Source organism: Dama dama, chromosome 12, assembly GCF_033118175.1.
Source record: "Dama dama isolate Ldn47 chromosome 12, ASM3311817v1, whole genome shotgun sequence".
Classification (NCBI taxonomy): domain Eukaryota; kingdom Metazoa; phylum Chordata; class Mammalia; order Artiodactyla; family Cervidae; genus Dama; species Dama dama.
This window is the reverse complement of record NC_083692.1, coordinates 44,586,042-44,605,451: the sequence shown is the minus strand read 5'-3', so window position 1 is coordinate 44,605,451 and position 19,410 is coordinate 44,586,042. Positions and strand designations below refer to the sequence as shown.

Genomic DNA, 19,410 nt, shown 5'->3' with positions numbered 1-19,410 from the left:
TCATTTAAAAAGTCATGATTCACACTTTATACCTTCACTCACAAATATTTATACTGCACCTACCATACACCAAGCACTGTCCTAGACTCCGGGGAAACAGCAGTAAACAAGACAGATAGGGTTCCTGACCTCAAGGAGCTCACATCGCACAGGGAGCAACATACCTCCAAGATGAGAGCAAATCGTGGTAGGAAGGGCTAAATAAGTGCTCAAGAAAACCAGAGCAAGGCAGAGTGCTGCTCTGAGAACGAGAGCTCCTTGAATCCATGGCCCTGTGTGCTGAAGTGTCACCATAAGAGTGACTTCTGGCTTTTTCTTTTCCTCCTTAACGTTTCTGTCAAGAATTTTAAGAACTCAAATTCTTAAAGTTTGAGAATAAGGATGTTTCATACACAGTCCTTCATTTTTTGTGAAGATTTGATTATCATACTTAATTTTCCTTGTTTTTGAAGGTCCCTTGTCCTTTGTTAATGCTCAGGTATTTTGACAATTTCCCTAATAAGCCTGAGCACTTCCCCTAATGGTCATAAATAAATCACAGGTCATGGAAACTTAAGTTATTAAAATTGATTTATAACAGAGAATTCAATGTAGAAATAAGCTGTATTTTGTGTACCGAATTAGTTGATGTAATTCACCAATTATTTACTCACCCCAGGCCAGCTTGGGGTCCAGCATGCTGAATTCCTCAAGAGGAATTCAGATTGCCATGAAGCACAGATGGGTCTCTCCACCAAGACATCAGAGGCCTGGGAATTTCAGATTCATTTGTTCCATGGGGGCTACAGGATATCAGGCAAGAATTCTCCCCCAAAGGAGATTCTCAATGTCTGATTTAAAAGAAGAAAACATAAGGTCTTCTCCAAGAGATAAGGCATTAAAAGGAACAAGTGATGCAGAGTAGAAAGTAGTATCTTAAAAAAAGGTACAGATTAAAGATTAAGATGACTCAGAGGAAGTTGGAATTAATTCATGCTGGGACACCAGGAAAGGTATACTGAAGGGAGTGGGACTGGAAAATATTATAATAGAACCTTAAATAATGAGTAGGATTTAGATAGCATCACCAACTCATTGGACATGAATTTGAGCAAACTCTAGGTAGGAGACGGTGGAAGACAGAGGAACCTGGCAGGCTACAGTCCATGTGGTCACAGAGAGTCCAGCACAACTTAGCGACTGAACAGCAGTTGAATCTGTAGGGCTGAGAATGTGAGGTTAGGAGGGAAGAGATTCCGAGTGCAGAAGCAACATGAGCCAAGGCACAGAAGGAGGAAAATTATCTCGTTTTCTGACTCTTGAGGTGATACCCACACACAGACATTCACATGGTTTCCTTACTGCTCTCATTCTTGGGAAGGAAACCATCAGTCATCCCCAGTGAGGGCGATCCCCTTGTGGAAGTGAGATTTGGCCAGGGTTGTTACTCTACCCACCACTGGTTTAGACAGGTTGGGATTATAGTGACCTTTTCTTTGATTATACCAGCTGAGGACTGTGGGCAAACACTTTCGACATTAAAACCCTCTCTGTTCTTCCTAGTTTCATCTCTGTGCCAACTTTTTTCAAGAAAATCCGGTTCCTTCTTCCCCATTTGGTTCAGCGATCACAGTTAAATCTGCAAAGCCAGTCATCAAGCCAAACAACAAGCATTTCCGGAGCACCGTGGGGAGCAAGGTACCCAGAGAGTGGCTGAGGGTCCAGCCAGGCTGAGGGCAGGGATCAGGGCTGGGTGGGACCATTCTGGGCCTGGACACTGTGCTGTGCTCAGTCATATCTGATTCTTTGTGACCCGTTGGACTACAGCCTGCTAGGCTCCTCTCTCCATGAGATTCTCCAGGCAAGAATACTGGCGTGGGTTGCCACGCCCTCCTCCTGGGGATTGTCCAGACCCAGGGATCAAACCCATGTCTCTTATGTCTCCTGCACTGGCAGGCAGATTCTTTACCACTGCGTTACCTAGGAAGCCACGGACACGGGCACTGAGCTTCTTCAGATCTAACATAAACGCAAAGAAGAGTAGAAGTGCATCGTCATGGTGCTTCCGCCGCTAAGGCTGCACACCTGAGCAAACCGTATGTTTGCACAATAAGCTGACTCACTAAGCCCTTGGCTACTGGGGAGTTTTGGACAGAGAACTGCTCCGTCCATCAAAGCAGGATATGCTGAGATAAACCCAGTCATAGACTAAAACCGTTCGTGATAGCTGTTTATGCATGAACTTCATTTTTCCTCTTCTTGAGTAACTTATCAAGGCTGAACCTCTATTTTTAACTTTCTGTTTTATACTGGAGTATAGCTGATTAACAATGTTGTGATGGTTTCAGATGAATGGCAAGGGGACCCAGACATACACATACATGTATCCATTCTCCCCCAAACTCCCCTCCCATCCAGACTGCCACACGACTTTGAGCAGAGTTCCCTGTGCTATACAGTAGAGGCCCTTTTTTTCTTTTAACTTTCGTCTAAGCATTGTACTCAGTGCAATGTCTGCCGCTGACCTTGTTTCCTAGTTCCGCAGCTCTCTGTACTTGCTCATGGAGACCCTCAACGCCACCACTCCACACTATGTCCGATGCATTAAGCCAAACGATGAGAAGCTGCCCTTTGAGTAAGTGTGCTGCAACGGTGGGGGGGAAACACCGAGAAAGCCGTCTCTGTCATGATGTTGGAGAATTTTGCTTATAATTGCCTAGAACTTTAATTTCTGGGTTTTTTAATGATTCAAAACAAGTCTGCCCTCTACATCTAGTATTAGTTCAACCCCTCTGGCTAAGCCGGCTCATCTCCGGGATTAAGCAAAGGGGCTAGATCTGAAAGAGTTATTCTACAGCTAGAGCTTATGAACTGAGAAAGCCAGAACATTTTCCTTGATGGTAAGAATTTGTATGTGTTTGCAGGAGAAAGGCTGTAGAGGGGTCTGAAGTTTTGCCTTCAAACCTGGCACGAGGTCTTAGGCTTATTCTCTGGGGCCCCAAGAGGAAGACCGGAAGACACGAGTAGAAGTTACAGAGGGTCTCTCAAGCTGAGGCATCTCAGGGGCTGCACCATCTTGTGTCTGGGGTCCTCAGAGGGTCAGACCTAAGCCAGAGGGCCACCTGTGGAGTGTCTTGTACAGGGAACGTAGCAACATGTAGGTGCTAGGATGGGTGAGCTTGGATGTTTCTCTCACTCTGGTTGTCATTCAAAGCTCAGCCCGAAGGCCATTTCCCCACAAAGCTGCTCCCTGCCGCCTTGGTCAGAATCAGCTGCTCCTAGAGGAGATGCTTTCAGTTCTTCCCCATTGAGAATAATGTTTACTCTAGGTTTATCATACAGTCTTTATTATATGGAAGTAGGTTCCCTCTGTACCACTTTCTGGAGAGTTTTTATAATAAATGAATGTTGACTTTTGTTGAAATCCTTTTCTGCATCTATTAAGATTATCATATGTTTTTTTTTTTGGAGCCCTCTAGATGATCATACTATAAAGAATAAAACAGATGTTAAAAAGTTAGTTTGAGGTAAATATTTTGAAAGTCAAATCACTGGAATCAAGTTACTTTGTATCTACCAAAGACTTTTAAACATTTATTCATTCGAATCTAAAAACTGAAGCAGATTTTCATGATCTGTTTCTCCTAAATGTTTGTTATTTATTAATTGTTTTCTTACAATAGTTTAAAGGTTTTTTTATCAAGGCATAAAATATTTGAAAAATGTTGTGGTTCAAAATTATAGTATGTACAGAACAACAGTTTGGATATAGACCTAGTGAATGCATTCATCTTAGCCCAAGTGATGATATACCATCATAATGAAGAATGGTAGATTAAAGAAGTTACATATTTATGCAAGTACTTATATTCTGCTTCATATTTATTATTTTAATAACCTAAATTTCAATAGTTTACTTTTAATTGAAACTATTTCTCAAATGTCATACATTCTTCGACTATTAATTCACACTTGACAGTCTTTAGAAAGCTGATTTGAAACTCCAAAAAGAAAAAAACAGTCAACTGGTCCTTTCCCTGTGTCCTCAGTGTGGCTTCTGAACTGTTTCACAGAGGTGCTACCCTGATTGACATCCAACATGTATTTATCAAGTATCTGCTGGGCTTGGGGGTCTTACAGGCAGATCCTGTTCCCCAGGAGCTCACAATCGGGGCAGGTCTGTACACTGTTTATGGGCCTGTTTATCAACTATGATGGTTTAACATGTGATCAAATCGTCCTTAAGGTTTGACTCCAAAAGAATTGTTCAGCAGCTGCGAGCCTGTGGAGTCTTAGAAACGATTCGCATTAGTGCCCAGAGCTACCCTTCTAGGTATGTTGTCAGTTCCTCATTTGGGGGGAAAGTACCCAACTCAGGTCTGTGCTGAGAACCAAGGTAGGAAAACTGCCTTGTGTTCTGTCAGATCTGTCCATAAGCTGTCCCGCTGTGCTGTGGGAATGCCAGAGAGGGTGGTAGATGGGCAGCATGTAGACAGAGGCCACCGTCCCCAACCCCCACCCCATCTGTCCTGGTGAGGGTCACTTGCTGCCTCCTCAGGGCTCCTGGGACAGGGAGCTGGAGGGTAGGGGGAGACAGTTGTTGAAATGAAGCATTAACAAAAGTCATCCAGGGAGCACACAAGTGTGCTCAGGTGAGGCTGGGGCGGTGTCCCAGCCATGGTCAAAGGTCAAGGCCATGTCCCCAAAACAGTGGCAAGCAAGCCTGTGGGGTCCGCAAACAGCACGTGCTTTCCTCCAGCCCACCTTCTCTGGTCTGCCTTGGTTTTCCAGGTGGACATACATTGAGTTCTACAGCCGCTACGGGGTCCTCATGACCAAGCAGGAGCTTTCATTCAGCGATAAAAAGGAGGTGTGCAAAGTGGTCTTACACCGGCTCATCCAGGTCAGTCCTCCCTCCGGGAATCATGGGCTCTCAAGCACTTGCCTCATCTTTGCCTGTGTCTTGGAGCCATAACTGTCATGAATGCCTGGGAAGAAAGCAGATGTGCCCAAGTTTCTGTGTGCTAAGGAGATCAGAGCAGACTTACTCGTGGGGCATCATCTCCCGACAGCAGGACTCACCTTCAGGGTCCCTCCCCTACCCCACCGTGTCCTCCTGTCCTGCTGTATTCTCCTGCAACCCAGCGACTTCTGTGGGCCTAACTTAGGTTACACACTCAGCTAGACAGTCACTAAGCCAGGTAGTGGTTCTCACTGTGGGTTTAGAAGGTTGCTGAAGCCGTGAGTTTTGACAGAAAAGAGATGGGGGAAGTAGCTCTGATGGCCAGGAGAGGAGTTGGTGTTCAGTTCAGTTCCATTCAGTTGCTCAGTTGTGTCCGACTCTTTGCGACCCCATGGACTGCAGCACATCAGGCCTCCAAGTCCATCACCAACTCCTGGAGTTTACTCAAACTCATGTCCATTGAGTTGGTGATGCCATCCAACCATCTCATCTTCTCTCATCCCCTTCTCCTCCTGTCCTTCTTTCCCAGCATCAGGGTCTTTTCAAATGAGTCAGTTCTTCACATCAGGTGGCCAAAGTACTGGAGTTTCAGCTTCAACACAGTCCTTCCAATGAACACCCAGGACTGATCTCCTTTAGGATGGACTGGTTGGATCTCTTTGCAGTCCAAGGGACTCTCAAGAGTCTTCTCCAACACTACATTTGAAAAGCATCAATTCTTCAGCGCTCAGCTTTCTTTACAGTCCAATTCTCACATCTATACATGACTACTGGAAAAACTATAGCCTTGACTAGATGGACCTTTTATGGCAAAGTAATGTCTCTGCTTTTTAATATGCTGTCTAAGTTGGTCATAACTTTTCTTCCAAGGAGCAAGCGTCTTGTAATTTCATGGCTGCAGTCACCATCTGCAGTGATTTTGGAGCCAAAAAAAAATAAAGTCTGCCACTGTTTCCCCATCTATTTGCCGTGAAGTGATGGGACCTGATGCCATGATCTTAATTTTCTGAATGTTGAGCTTTAAGCCAACTTTTTCACTCTCCTCTTTCACTTTCATCAAGAGACTCTTTAGTTCTTCACTTTCTGCCATAAGGGTGGTGTCATCTGCATATCTGTGGTTATTGATATTTCTCTCAGCAATCTTGATTCCGTCTTGTGCTTCATCCAGCCCAGCGTTTCTCATGATGTACTCTGCATATAAGTTAAATAAACAGGGTGACAATATACAGCCTTGACGTACTCCTTTTCCTATTTGGAACCAATCTGTTGTTACATGTCCAGTTCTAACTGTTGCTTCCTGACCTGCATACAGGTTTCTCAAGAGGCAGGTCAGGTGGTCTGATATTCCCATCTCTTGAAGAATTTTCCACAGTTTATTGTGATCCACACAGTCAAAGGTTTGGCATAGTCAATAAAGCAGAAATAAATGTTTTTCTGGAACTCCCTTGCTCTTTTGATGATCCAGCAGATGTTGGAAATTTGATCTCTGGTTCCTCTGCCTTTTCTAAAGCCAGCTTGAACATCTGGAAGTTCACAGTTCATGTATTGCTGAAGCCTGGCTTGGAGAATTTTGAGCATTACTTTTCTAACATGTGAGATGAGTGCAATTGTGTGGTAGTTTGAGCATTCTTTGGCATTGCCTTTCTTTGGGATTGGAATGAAAACGGACCTTTTCCAGTCCTGTGGCCACTGCTGAGTTTTCCAAATTTGCTGGCATATTGAGTACATCACTTTCACAGCATCATCTTTCAGGATTTGAAATAGCTCAACTGGAATTCCGTCACCTCCACTAGCTTTGTTCATAGTGATGCTTTCTAAGTCCCACTTGACTTCACATTCCAGGATGTCTGGCTCTAGATGAGTGATCACGCCATCGTGATTATCTGGGTCGTGAAGATCTTTTTTGTACGGTTCTTCTGTGTATTCTTGCCACCTCTTCTTAATATCTTCTGCTTCTGTTAGGTCCATACCATTTCTGTCCTTTATTGTGCCCATCTTTGCATGAAATGTTTCCTTGGTATCTCTAATTTTCCTGAAGAGATCTCTAGTCTTTCCCATTCTGTTATTTTCCTCTATTTCTTTACTCTGATCACTGAGGAAGGCTTTTGTATCTCTCCTTGCTATTCTTTGGAACTCTGCATTCAAATGGGTATATCTTTCCTTTTCTCCTTTGCCTTTCACGTCTCTTCTTTTCTTAGCTATTTGTAAGGCCTCCTCAGACAGCCATTTTGCTTTTTTGTATTTCTTTTTCTTGGGGATGGTCTTGCTCCATGTCTCCTGTACAGCGTCATGAACCTCCGTCCATAGTTCATCAGGCACTCTGTCTATCAGATCTACTCCCTTAAATCTATTTCTCACTTCCAGTACATAATCATAAGGGATTTGATTTAGGTCTTAACTGGATGGTCTAGTGGTTTTCACCACTTTCTTCAACTTAAGTCTGAATTTGGCAATAAGGAGTTCATGATCTGAGCCACAGTCAGCTCCTGGTCTTGTGTTTGCTGACTGTATAGAGCTTCTCCATCTTTGGCTGCAAAGAATATGATCAGTCTGATTTCGGCATTGGCCATCTGGTGATGTCCATGTGTAGAGTCTTCTCTCGTGTTGTTGGAAGAATGGTGAAGAAACGCCAAATGGAGACAGAAATGAAGCCTTTCCAGGCACCTCCGCTCTTCTGTGAAAACCACCTATGAGAGGCTGGAGCTCCCCAGCAGCCCAGTTGAAAATCACCCACAATGCAAACATCCTTCCTCACCCCACAGACACACCCCTTACCCTCCTGTCCACTTCTTCTCCCAAAGAGTCTTTAAACAAAAAAGGCAAAACATAAACTTCCAGGTCACAATCAGAAGTTTTCCTCTTTATGTCAAAGAACCAGAGATGTCAAAATAACAATGTTGGTGGGGTGTTTGGATCTCTAAACATCTTTTCCAAATACTGTAGAAAATCTGAAAGTTTGTTCTGATTATGTCATTTTTCTCTTCTAGGATTCTAATCAGTACCAGTTTGGCAAAACCAAAATTTTCTTCAGAGCAGGGCAAGTGGCTTATTTAGAAAAACTCCGGTTGGATAAACTGAGGCAGGGTTGTATTGTGATACAAAAGCACGTCCGTGGCTGGCTCCAGAGAAAAAAATTCCTCAGAGAGAGACGAGCGGCCGTGATCATCCAGCAGTACTTCCGGGGTCAGAAAACTGTGAGGTATGTTGGAACCAGGAGTGAAAATTGTGCGAGTGTTAGTCGCTCAGTCGTGTCCAACTCTTTGAGACCCCATGATCTATAGCCTGCCACGCTCCTCTGTCCAAGGAATTCTTCGGGCAATTGGAAAGTGGATAGCTATTCCCTTCTCCAGATCTGCCAGACCCAGGGATCAAACCTGGGTCTCCTGCGTTGCAGATTCTTTACGCTCTGAGTTGGAACCAAGAAGACTTGAGCAACTGTACGACTTTCTTCCCTATCACCTCCAGGGGGTAGGGCCTCTTTTCTCCCAGGACCCAGGTGCAAATGTGTGTGTGGGTCCACAGGTGACTGTGAGCCTCAAGAGCAGATGGATGTGTCCTTGGGGGCAGTGGTGCTGACTCTGCGTACTATCCCCACACAGCAGAGGTGGCAACCAGGTCCTTGATGAGAGAAAGCCCCCATCAGGGTGTTGCTGAAGAGGGCCACAATTCCTGGTGAGACCAGGTAGAGAGGCTGAGCCACTATTCCTTGGGAACTGAAAACACCTAAGGGTGATCAGGGTCCAAGTGAAGCTTCTGAGTAAGGACGCCACTGACCAGCCTATCTTGCAGGTAGTGGGGTCAGACCATGCCTGAGGAGACCATGGCAAGGCTCTGCCCACAAGCAATGAGTCCCCTGGGTAGGGCTGCCCGAGTGGAGGGCATAGCCATCCCACCCCTCTGTAAGCGCTCCCAAGAGGCCATCCTGGGATGGCCAGCAAGAGGAGCATCCTTCCTGGATAGCATTGTGTGCATCTCTGTGTCTGCCCAGCCTCCCTCCTTCCCTCGCTGTGACTGTAGTAGGAGAGCCATGTTTTTAAGGGCAGGCTGTGTAGCTCAGGTTCCCTCATCCTGAGCCTTATGCCTGACCTCCAGCAGTGTCTGGGCTCCTCCACGTGACTGACACACCAGTCTTCATCTCAGCATACCGCAAACTGGGCTTGCCATTCCACCACCCTGCCCCTATCTCCGGGCCCATACTCCCCTAGGCAACCCGTTATATATGCTTACAGTTAGCCTCGCTCTCCCTCTCAAGCCTATGGTTTCAGTTAATAGCAGGAGTCCCCAGGGCAGGAAATCCAGAGTTACCTTCTTCCCCAAACTCATGCTTCCTCCGTTTGCCTCCTGTGTCTGTCCCGCTTATTTCATTCCCACACCGCTGCCCTGCACGAAGCCTTCATCATCATTTGTGTTTCACTCTACAGCACAGCCCTCTGCCTGCTACCTTTCCTTCCTAACTTCTAAAGCAGGGCCTCATAGAGCTCCTGCTTCTGCCTCTCATGCTTGCAGTGGCCCCTGTTTCTCAGAGAAGGGCACTCAGCCTTTGACATGGTACTCATGGGTCCCCATGGCTTGGATGGAGCCGTAAGCATGGACGCTCTGGTAGGACAGCGATGATGCTTGTGGTTGCCTCTGCATCCGTATCTAGGGCCCAGCACAGTGACTGTCACATAGTACATGTTCAGTAAATACATATTTTGATAACAAACAGTCCCCATCTATTATTCTCACCTCACTAACTACCAGTTTTCTCCATGTATCTTATATTCTAGCAATTCCAGACAAATTCTCTTTTTTTGAATGTTTCAGGCACTGCTAGGCCTCCATGTCTTCACCCATCCCTTAGTCTGAACTGCCTTTTCCAGCCTTTACTGTCTTCAGAAATCCTACTTTTCTGTCAAGCCTGGCTGACATGTCAGTTCTTCCCAAGCAGAATGATAGTTCAGTAAGGTCTCTCTTAAAGATCTTTTAGTAGTTATTTTATTTTTCTTCTTATCCCACTTGACCATTTCTAAGTCTGTTTTACAAGGTCATAAACTCTGCAGGTAAGAACTTTCTCCTCACCTCCAGGCCGTCAGATAGGAGTGGACAAACTTTTTCTGTAAGGGCCAAATATTTGGGCTTTTGGGGGTCTTGCGGTTTCTCTCACAACTATTAAACTCTACCTTTGTAGCATGAAATCAGCCATGGGCTATATGTAAATAATAAGTGCGCTGTATTCCAACAAAAGGTGACAATAGCAGGCAGGAGGGTGCAGCTGTGGCCCCAAGGTCATAGTTTTTCAACCCCTGATCTGGAGGTGCCAACGTGATCTCCCACATGTTTGACTAGATGAATGAGCAAGTGCAATGCCAAAGCACAGTTGTGTTGGCACAGCCTCTGTGGGTACATGAGTGACGGTGGGGTGATTGGCCTGAATGTGAAGAGTGGGAAAGTTCCCATGTGGTGCCTCATTCCTGAAACAGATCCATGTTCGGATCAGGATGGAAAGAAGTAATAACACTGATCTTGACTAGACGTTAACGTAAACCATTCCAACGTTTAATGCATAATTTGCAGAACTTTGGAATATGCCTCAGTTAAGAAGTATTGCACAAGCTGGTTGCTCTGGGGTGGAAGTCAGTGCCCCATTGGTAACAGGTTTACTCTACATTCTTCTTAACCAAGGAAAGCAGTTACTGCCACAGCCTTAAAAGAAGCATGGGCAGCCATTGTCATTCAGAAGTACTGTCGAGCGTATCTCGTCCGCAACTTGTACCAGCTGATTCGTGTGGCCACCATCACCATCCAGGCCTACACCCGAGGATTCCTGGCAAGGAGGAGGTATCAAAAGGTGTGACTTTCTGGGATATGAATGTCTGTTCATATGTGTCTGCTGCAGCTAGAATTTGGTTATTGTTTCCAAAGTCTACGTAGGAGAAGGTATCTGCAAGTGATGCTACCAACAAAGGATTAATTTCCAAAATATACAAATAGCTTATACTACTAAACACAACTCAGTCAAAAATGGGCAGAAGACCTAAATAGACATTTCTCCAAAGAAGACATGAAGATGGCCAAGAGACACATGAAAAGATTCTCAGCATCACTAATGATTTAGAGAAATGGAAATCAGAACTACAGCGAGGTAGCACCTCACACCAGTCAGATTGGCCATCATCAAAAAATCTACAAATAATAAATGCTGGAAAGGTTATGGAAAAAAGGGAACACTCTTACATTTTTGGTGGGAATGTAAATTGGTGCAGTCACTTTGCAGAACATATGGAGGTTGCTTAAAAAGCTAAAAATAAAGTTACCATATGATCCTGCAGTCCCGCTCCTGGGCATATATCTAGAACAAATTCTAATTCGAAAAGATCCACCCACCCCTATGTTCATAGCAGTGCTGTTTACAGTAGCCAGGACCTGGAAACAGCCTAAATGTCTATTCACAGATGAATGTATAAACAAGATGTGGTACATATATACAATGGAATGTTATTCAACCATTAAAGTATGAAATAATGTCACTTGCAGCAACATGATGGGGCTTGAAATTAACATAGTAAGTGAAGTAAATCAGAGAAAGACAAATATCATATGCCATCACTTATACGTGGAATCTTTTAAAATGATACAAATGAACTTATTTACAGAACAGAAATAGACTCACAGACATAGAAAACAAACATAGGGTTAGTTACCAAGAAGATAGTGGGAGGGGAATAGAAAAATTAAGATTTTGGGATTAACATATATATACTACAATATATAACATAGATAAACTACAAAGACTATACTCGATACAAAGAGTATACCCAGGGAGCTATATCTTGTAATAACCAATATAGTGAAAAAGAATCTGAAAAAGAATGTATATATAGGTATAACTGATTCACTTTGCTGTACACTTGAAACTAATACAACATTGTAAATAAACTAAAGTTCAATTTTTAAAAATCTGGAAAAAAAAAATGGGTAACAGAATTGTGTAGGTTGATTACAAGAAATTGGTATTTCACCCTGTAGAAGTATCCTGGTAGTTACATCTCCCAACAATGGAAGAGCTGATGAGAAAAACAGAAGAGACCCATTTTGCATTTCACAAAATCTTCTTTTAAAGATGCTGAAGGAACACAAGGCTGTGATCCTTCAGAAATATGCCCGGGCCTGGCTGGCCAGACGCAGATTCCAGAATATCCGACGATTCGTGCTCAACATTCAGCTCACTTACAGAGTTCAGCGTTTGCAGAAAAAGCTAGAAGACCAGGTAAGTGTTCATAATGCATCCTTCATATTTACTCTTTCTAACAGATTTATTTTAGTTCCAGACCAGTTCCTTAACTATGCTGTTGATGAAATAAAGTTATTTTAAGGCAAGACAAGAAAAATTGAACATAAAATTTTCTCTGCCATTTGAGCCACAATGTTATCTCCTTTAGTAGACATTGTGCATCTGCAGGATACAACAACTGGATCCCCTTAGAAGACCCAGAAATGACTATTTACCACCCCTCCCCCACCCCCCCTCAAAAGAAAGCAATTTCCTTCAGGTACCAGCAAGGTAGCTCCTTAGGAGATAAGATTCTGCTCAAATCCTTTAAGGGGTCACAGTGATTCGCTACTTGCCTTGTTGGACTGTGTAAAATATCAGTATTTTACTTTGATATATAGCCTTTTGTCTCAAAAGCTTATACACCTGTGTTTTGACCTCTAACAGGTGGAACAGTCGTCAATTTTCTGAAAAAATTTCTCCTGGGTTATAATCCTCAGGTTGACTCAAATAAAACACTTTATTTCTTTTTTAGATTGACTGTTGATTAATTAATTTTTGTCAACACTGTTAAGATTTATGCCCATGTTAGGAGGCTCAAACAGTTTCTATGGACTACCTGAGCTAGGAAGCAGAAGTACGCTGTAAAGGGCGGGTACACACGATTTGGTAGGTTGCACGCTGCACAAGAAAGCAGGCGAAGCTGAAATCCCGTGTGACTTCACTTGCCAGCCCATGTGTCTTGGTGTAAAGTTGTACTGCCTTGAGGCATAAGTGTCTTTTTCTAATTTGCACAAAGATGCTACCTTCATGCCAAGCCATTGCTCCCTCGGAGCTGCATTGGCCCAGAGGAGTTGCCATTTTTTACTTTCCCAAAGGTCCATGTAGTCTGACTAAAGGCCTGCCTAGTTTGGGAAGATTCCCCATTCTGTTCCTATTGATAGGAAAAAAAAAAACCCAAACACAGTCAGTGTGGAAAGGCTGTGTCCAGGAAAATGCAGCGTCCAGATCTATAAAACTCACTCCTGCATCTGTCTCAAGTAAAGATCTTATTCTCCTCCGATAAACTTTAAACGTGGTGCTAAGCTATACCATAGCAGTCCTTGGTGAATGGGTGAGTGTGCAAACCAGAAACAAGGTTTTGATACAGTTTCCCCTCCCTGTGTTGCTGTGCAGCAGTCCTGTATGTTATGTCGCTGGTATGGAACAGCCCTGAAAAACAGCCCTGACCTGCTGGGAGCAGGGCTGTGGGAGACCCCACACTGCCTGAGCTCCATCCCAGGTATTCATGTACTGGGGCTGCCATGATAAGCCAGCACAGGCAGGGCAGCTTAAACAACAGATATTTATTTTCTCACAATGCAGGAAGCTGAAAGTCCAAGATCAAGGTGTTGGCATCTTTGGTCTTTTCCAAGGTGTTTTTCCTTGGCTTACACATGACCTTCTTCCCCATGTGTCTTCACATTGTCTCCCCTCCCCTCACATCTGTCCTAATCTCTCCTTATAAAGACACCAGTCATACTGGATCAGGGTCCACCCATATGACCTCGTTTTACCTTAGTTACGTCTTTTAAGACCAAATCTCCAAATACAGTGACATTCTGAGGTACTGGGGACTAGGACTTCAACATATGAATTTGGGGAGATGAAGAGGACCCAGTTCAACTCACAGAACTAGGGTTTCCTGGAGCTCCAGGGTTTGGAGTAAAAGATCCATCAACTCAGGAAAGCATTTGCCTGACCAGCTCTGCCTCCCTATTCTCACCGGGTGAAGATGCGTACCAGCCATTGTGATGATAACCGTGGTTAGAGTGAAAAATCCTCCCACTTAGATGAGAAGTTGTGAGAAGCTAATGCAACAGCTTCTTTATTTTGGATAAACCCCCAAGTATCTGATGTTTCTTTCCTCCAGAACAAAGAGAACCATGGACTGATGGAGAAGCTGACCTGCTTGGCTGCCCTTCGGGCCAGTGACGTGGACAAGATTCAGAAACTGGAATCCGAACTGGACAGAGCAGCCACCCACAGGCAGAATTATGAGGAGAAGGGGATGAGATACAGGGCTTCTGTGGAAGAGGTCTGTGCTGGAAGTGACTGTGGACATAGCTTGTGAGTCTTTCTGTGGAAGAGATCATGGTGCAGCGTTTCCCACAGAGATGACTTCTGCAGAGAAATCAGATTTTGCTGTTGGTTTCCATTACCAGAGAGAGCCTGCATTTTAGAGGACGGAAATGTGAGGCCTAGCGTCTGGTGGGGCAGGGGGTAGGGAGAAGAGGAGACTCATGCTTCAAGAAGCCCATTGTAAGGTTTTCTCTGCCTTCCACTTGTGTAAAGTGATGGAAGGCCTGAGAAAGGGCCCTGGTCAATGCTTCCCTCTTGTCCAACATGACCTTGGTCTCCTGTCACTTGTCCGCCTGACATGCACCGTGGAAGCACCATCCCCAGAGCAGCAGTGCAAAGCGTGGGCAGGTTTGCCTCTCCGTGTCGTAGTAAACAGAGCAGTAGATGTAAAAACCAGATGTCCCAGGTTCAGGTCTTCTTTGTCTGGGAAACTTGGACAAGTCACTTACCCTCTCTGAATTTTAGTTTCCTCATATGGAAAATTGGAATAACGAAAAGGGACTGACAGAATTACTGTGAGGATAAAATTGTCAGATGAAATAGTTTAGCCAAGTGACTCATAGAGCCCTGCAAAGCGTGAACTGATATTTTCAAACCTATTATTTATTACCATCCATTCTGCACCTTCTGAAGTCCCACAACACCCAGAGTGGTGACAGCCTGGTGTCCTAGGGTATCCCTCTGCCCTCCCCATGACCAGGTGCCTGGCTGCACCAACACAGAGGCTGGCATCTCCCGCACTGCCAGTCACCGGCCATCAGCACTCAGGGGCCCCCAGCTGCCAGCCCCGCAGACACTTTACTAGAGAACTTCTGTTATGATCATACATCCTTCCTGAGTCATAGGAGTCTCTAAGTGTGAATCCACTTTATATCATAAATTTCCTACATTAACTGTATTAATACCCTGGCTATTTTTAGCCAATAAAAAGAGGAGTTGCCTTGACTTTGGGAAGACCTTGGATTTGGTTCTTTCTCCTTGATTTCAGCCATTATTGGATGAGGCTGGGAACTAGTGTCTATTGAAGTCACATGAAGCCCTTGCATGTGGAGCTAAACACAGCATCTCTCAGTGGGCTGCTGCCAGCTGTTACCTATGGATGGGTGCCGAGACCAAAAAATACAAATTTAAAAATATGCAGGCAATGGTGGCGAAACTCAACGCATGGTTTTCAAAAAACCATTTTTTTCTTCCCTTTGCTAGAAATTGGCAAAGCTTCAGAAGCATAATTCAGAATTGGAAATACAAAAAGAACAAATACAGCAGAAGCTTCAAGAGAAGACTGAAGAGTTGAAAGGTAAAGCCCAAGGTGGCCCGATGCACATTCACCAGTTCAAGAGCCTAGTCATTCGGAAAATAGGCACTGGGCGGGAATGGAGTTTCAGTCTGAACCAGAAGGCTCTGGTATAATGAGAGAACTTTCACTCTATGGAGAATAACTGTATTTAAATTGTGGCAACTGTACCCTGCAGGTTTACCTGGTTTGTTTCCAACTTTTATCAGAGCACAGTTGTCCCTGTCTGTGCCTCAGAATCTCCTGGGCCATTTACAAAGTTGCAGATGGTGGGCTATAAGCCTCGAGCTGTTATATCAGAAGATGGGGAGGGGGTGATGACTGTGGATGGTGGTAGCAGGGATCGTTCAGAATCTTGTTTTTTAAAAATTTTATAGTCACCCTCGTGCATTGTCAGGGCAATGCTGGGATAATGTTTGTGGCTTGCCAAGGATTTGCACTCAAATTTTAGCTCTGGCCAAAAGTTACCCAGTCTAAGTGGTACCCAGTCCTGGCCCTGAACAAAGACGCCTCCTTAGCACTGAGCCACATCAGCCCTGGGCTGTCAGGTGCAGACCCTTGGGACCAGCAGTGTCAGTTTCCTTTGGCGTGTGGAGCAGCCATCCACAGCCTAGCTCTGTCCATCTGTACTTGTCCAATTCAAATTCTAATAGCAGAGTTCTAATTTATAAAAGATGACAATTATACTCTCATCTTAAGTCCCATTGATAATAAAAACCACCTGATTGTTCTTACATTCTTACTTTCTTAAATGTGGCATGAAACAATCAAGGCATTGCTTTGCACACCTATTTCAAAGAGCATTCATTCTCTTTTCACAGAAAAAATGGATAACCTCACCAAGCAGCTCTTTGATGATGTGCAAAAAGAAGAACAACAAAGAGTGTATGAAGTCTCGTTTGCTTTAAAGCCGCTGCTTCCTTCTCTCTCTGCTATTTTCTCATTTGCTTCTCAGCTTGCAGGTTGCAGATCACAGACACAGGAGAGCACAGTGCGGGTATTTTTAGGAAGTGAGAGACAGCTTTGTGAGAGCTACGTCCCCAAGGGTGCACGTTTCAGACACTGCACAGGTTCTGGAGTTATGGGCACAGTGGACCACTGGGAATATCTTGCTTTCTCTTTATTACCAAGACAGTGAGAAGTTCAGAGACTGCCACCTCTTTCATCTTTCAAGTCCAAGGATGAAAATTATTGCCTCTTAAATAAACCGTCTTTCCTTGCTCCCTACCTTCACACTGTATCTGTAAACTTGACTCTTGTCCCAGACAGTGAGGCATATAACTCACCTCGCAAAAGTTAAGGCAGGTCCAGTAGCTCATGTAGCTCAATACAAAAAAAGCCAATCAAAAAAAATGGATGGAAGATCTGAATAGACATTTCTCCAACTAAGACGTACAGATGGCCAAGGGGCACATGAAAAGATGCTCAGTATCACTAATTATTGGAGAGATGCAAAGCAAAACTACAATGAGGTGTCACCTCACACCAGTCAGAATGGCCATCATCAAAAAATCTACAAATGATAAATGCTAGAGAGGGTGTAGAGAAAAGGGAACCCTCTACACTGTTGGTGGGAATGAAAATTAGTGTAGCCATTATGGAAGACAGTATGGAGGTTCCTTAAAAAACTAAAATTAGAGCTACCATATGATCCAGAAATCTCATTCCTGGGTGTATAGCTAGAGAAAACCGTAATTCAAAATGTTACACGCACCCCAGTGTTCATAGCAGCAGTGCTTACAATAGCCAGAACATAGAAGCAAACTAAATGTTCATCAACAGAGGAGTGGATAAAGAAGATGTACATATATATGAATACAAGGGAATATTATTACTCAGCCACAAATAAAAACAAAATAATGTCATTTGCAGTGACATGGGTGGGCCTAAAGATCGTCATACTGAGTGAAGTGAGTCAGACAAAGACAGATAGCATATGATAATGCTTTCATGAGGAATCTAAAAGAATGATACAAGTGACTTTATTTATGAAACAGAAATAGAGTCACAGATGTAGAAAACAAATTTATGGTTACCAAGGGGGAAAGGGATAAATCAGGAGATTGGGACTGACACATACTACTGTGTCTAAAATAGATAACTAATAAGGACCTACTGTATGGCACAGGGAGCTCTGCTCTGTAATGATCTATATGGGAGTGGAATTTGAAAAAGAGTAGATATGTGTAACTGGTGCACTTTGTTGTACAACAGAAACTAACAGAACATTGTAAATCAACTCCAATAAAAATTAGTTAAAAAGACAGGTTCCCATAACCTTGAATTGTACCGGCCCCATATTTCCTGTCTCAACAAACGCTTTGCTAAGGTCTAAAGGCTCTAGTCTGTGCCCCTCTTTCTTAAGGAGTAAATTCACAGGTTTTTAGATCTCCAGATAGGGCTGCATGGCAGAGTGTTGGGAAGAGATGGAACATTCTTGGCATCTCTGTTGGAGGCTAGAAGGCACAGTGCCGCCTTGGTGGCAGCACATACAACTTTCCTGTGAAGTTAGTTAGCAGAAGAGCCTGGGTCTGGATGAGGGGGCCAGGATGCCAAGAAGTCAGGGGAGAGAGTGTCACTGAAGAACTCCAAGAGTTAATGTGTACATAACGTGTTTCATGATCCTACACCAATTTTTTGTCTTTTGATGTATGTGTGTGCATATGTGAAAGTGGCTCAGTCCTGTCTGACTCTTTGCAATGCTTTGGACTGTAGCCCGCCCGGCTCCTCTATTCAAGGAATTTTCCAGGCAAGAATACTGGAGTGGGTAGCCATTCCCTTCTCCAGGGGATCTTCCCAACCCAGGGATCAAACCCCGGTCTTCTACATTGTAGGCGGATTCTTTACTGTTTGAGCCAGCAGGGAAGTCCTTTAGATGTGTGGTTGATTTATAATACTATATTGGCTTCAGGTGTATGACATAGTGGTTCAAAATTTTTATACATTATGCTCCATTTGTAGTTATTATAAAATGTTAGCTATATTCCCTATGTTATGCAATATATCCTAGTAGCTTATTTATATCATACACAGTAGTCTGTACCTTTTAATCTCCTTCCCCTTTCTTGCTTCTCCACCTTCCCTCTCCCCACTGGTAACCACTAGTTTGTTTTTTATGAGTGTTTGCTTTGCTATATTCATTTGTGTGTTTTTTTTTAATATTCCACCTATAAAACACACAGTGTCTTTTTCTGTCTGACTTATTTCACTAAGCATAAGATCTCTCAGTTTCATCCGTGTTGTTGCAAATGGAAATTTTTCTTTTTTATGCCTGAGTAGCATTCCATTGTATGTATGTACCACATCTTTTTTATCCATTCATCTGTTGATGGACCCTTAGGTGGCTTCCATATCTTGACTATTGTAAATAGTGCTACTATGAACATTGGGGTGCATGTATCCTCTTAAAATAGTGTTTTCTTTTTCTTTGCATATATACCTAGGAGTGGAATTGCTGGATCATATACACATCAGTTTTTAAATAGGGCTAATTAGCTTTTTACCTTGAAACATCTGTTTTTCTATGAAGTCTTAACTTTAGAAGAGAGGAGCTCAGCTCTTGGCATCTCCTGGTCATCTGAGGCCACTTAGGAGCAATCATTTTAAGCAGGGGCTAGAGAGCCAGCCTAAGCTCTTTACAGTCCTCTTCAGCACTCAGCCACAGCTCAGGCTGGTCCCTGGTCAGCTGACTGGGAAAGACTTGTCCCATCACAACCGTCCAGAGGCTCAAGGGTCCCACAGTCAGTGGGCACACTCCCAGTCAGCTTAGGCTGCAAGTCTTAAGATTCTCTTTACCTAAGA

The 19,410-nt window shown here is 43.9% G+C and overlaps 1 protein-coding gene across 1 annotated transcript in view; it reads left to right on the top strand.

Annotated features, from left to right (window-relative positions):
• Window positions 1–19,410, top strand: part of MYO5C (myosin VC) — a 113,589-nt gene that overhangs the window by 53,968 nt on the left and 40,211 nt on the right. The window contains exons 15-24 of the mRNA XM_061157176.1: window positions 1,543–1,677; window positions 2,517–2,614; window positions 4,226–4,312; window positions 4,771–4,882; window positions 7,930–8,141; window positions 10,607–10,772; window positions 12,045–12,191; window positions 14,107–14,271; window positions 15,519–15,612; window positions 16,431–16,494. Of these exons, the coding sequence (XP_061013159.1) occupies window positions 1,543–1,677; window positions 2,517–2,614; window positions 4,226–4,312; window positions 4,771–4,882; window positions 7,930–8,141; window positions 10,607–10,772; window positions 12,045–12,191; window positions 14,107–14,271; window positions 15,519–15,612; window positions 16,431–16,494 (1,280 nt within the window). The remainder of the gene's footprint in view (window positions 1–1,542; window positions 1,678–2,516; window positions 2,615–4,225; window positions 4,313–4,770; window positions 4,883–7,929; window positions 8,142–10,606; window positions 10,773–12,044; window positions 12,192–14,106; window positions 14,272–15,518; window positions 15,613–16,430; window positions 16,495–19,410) is intronic.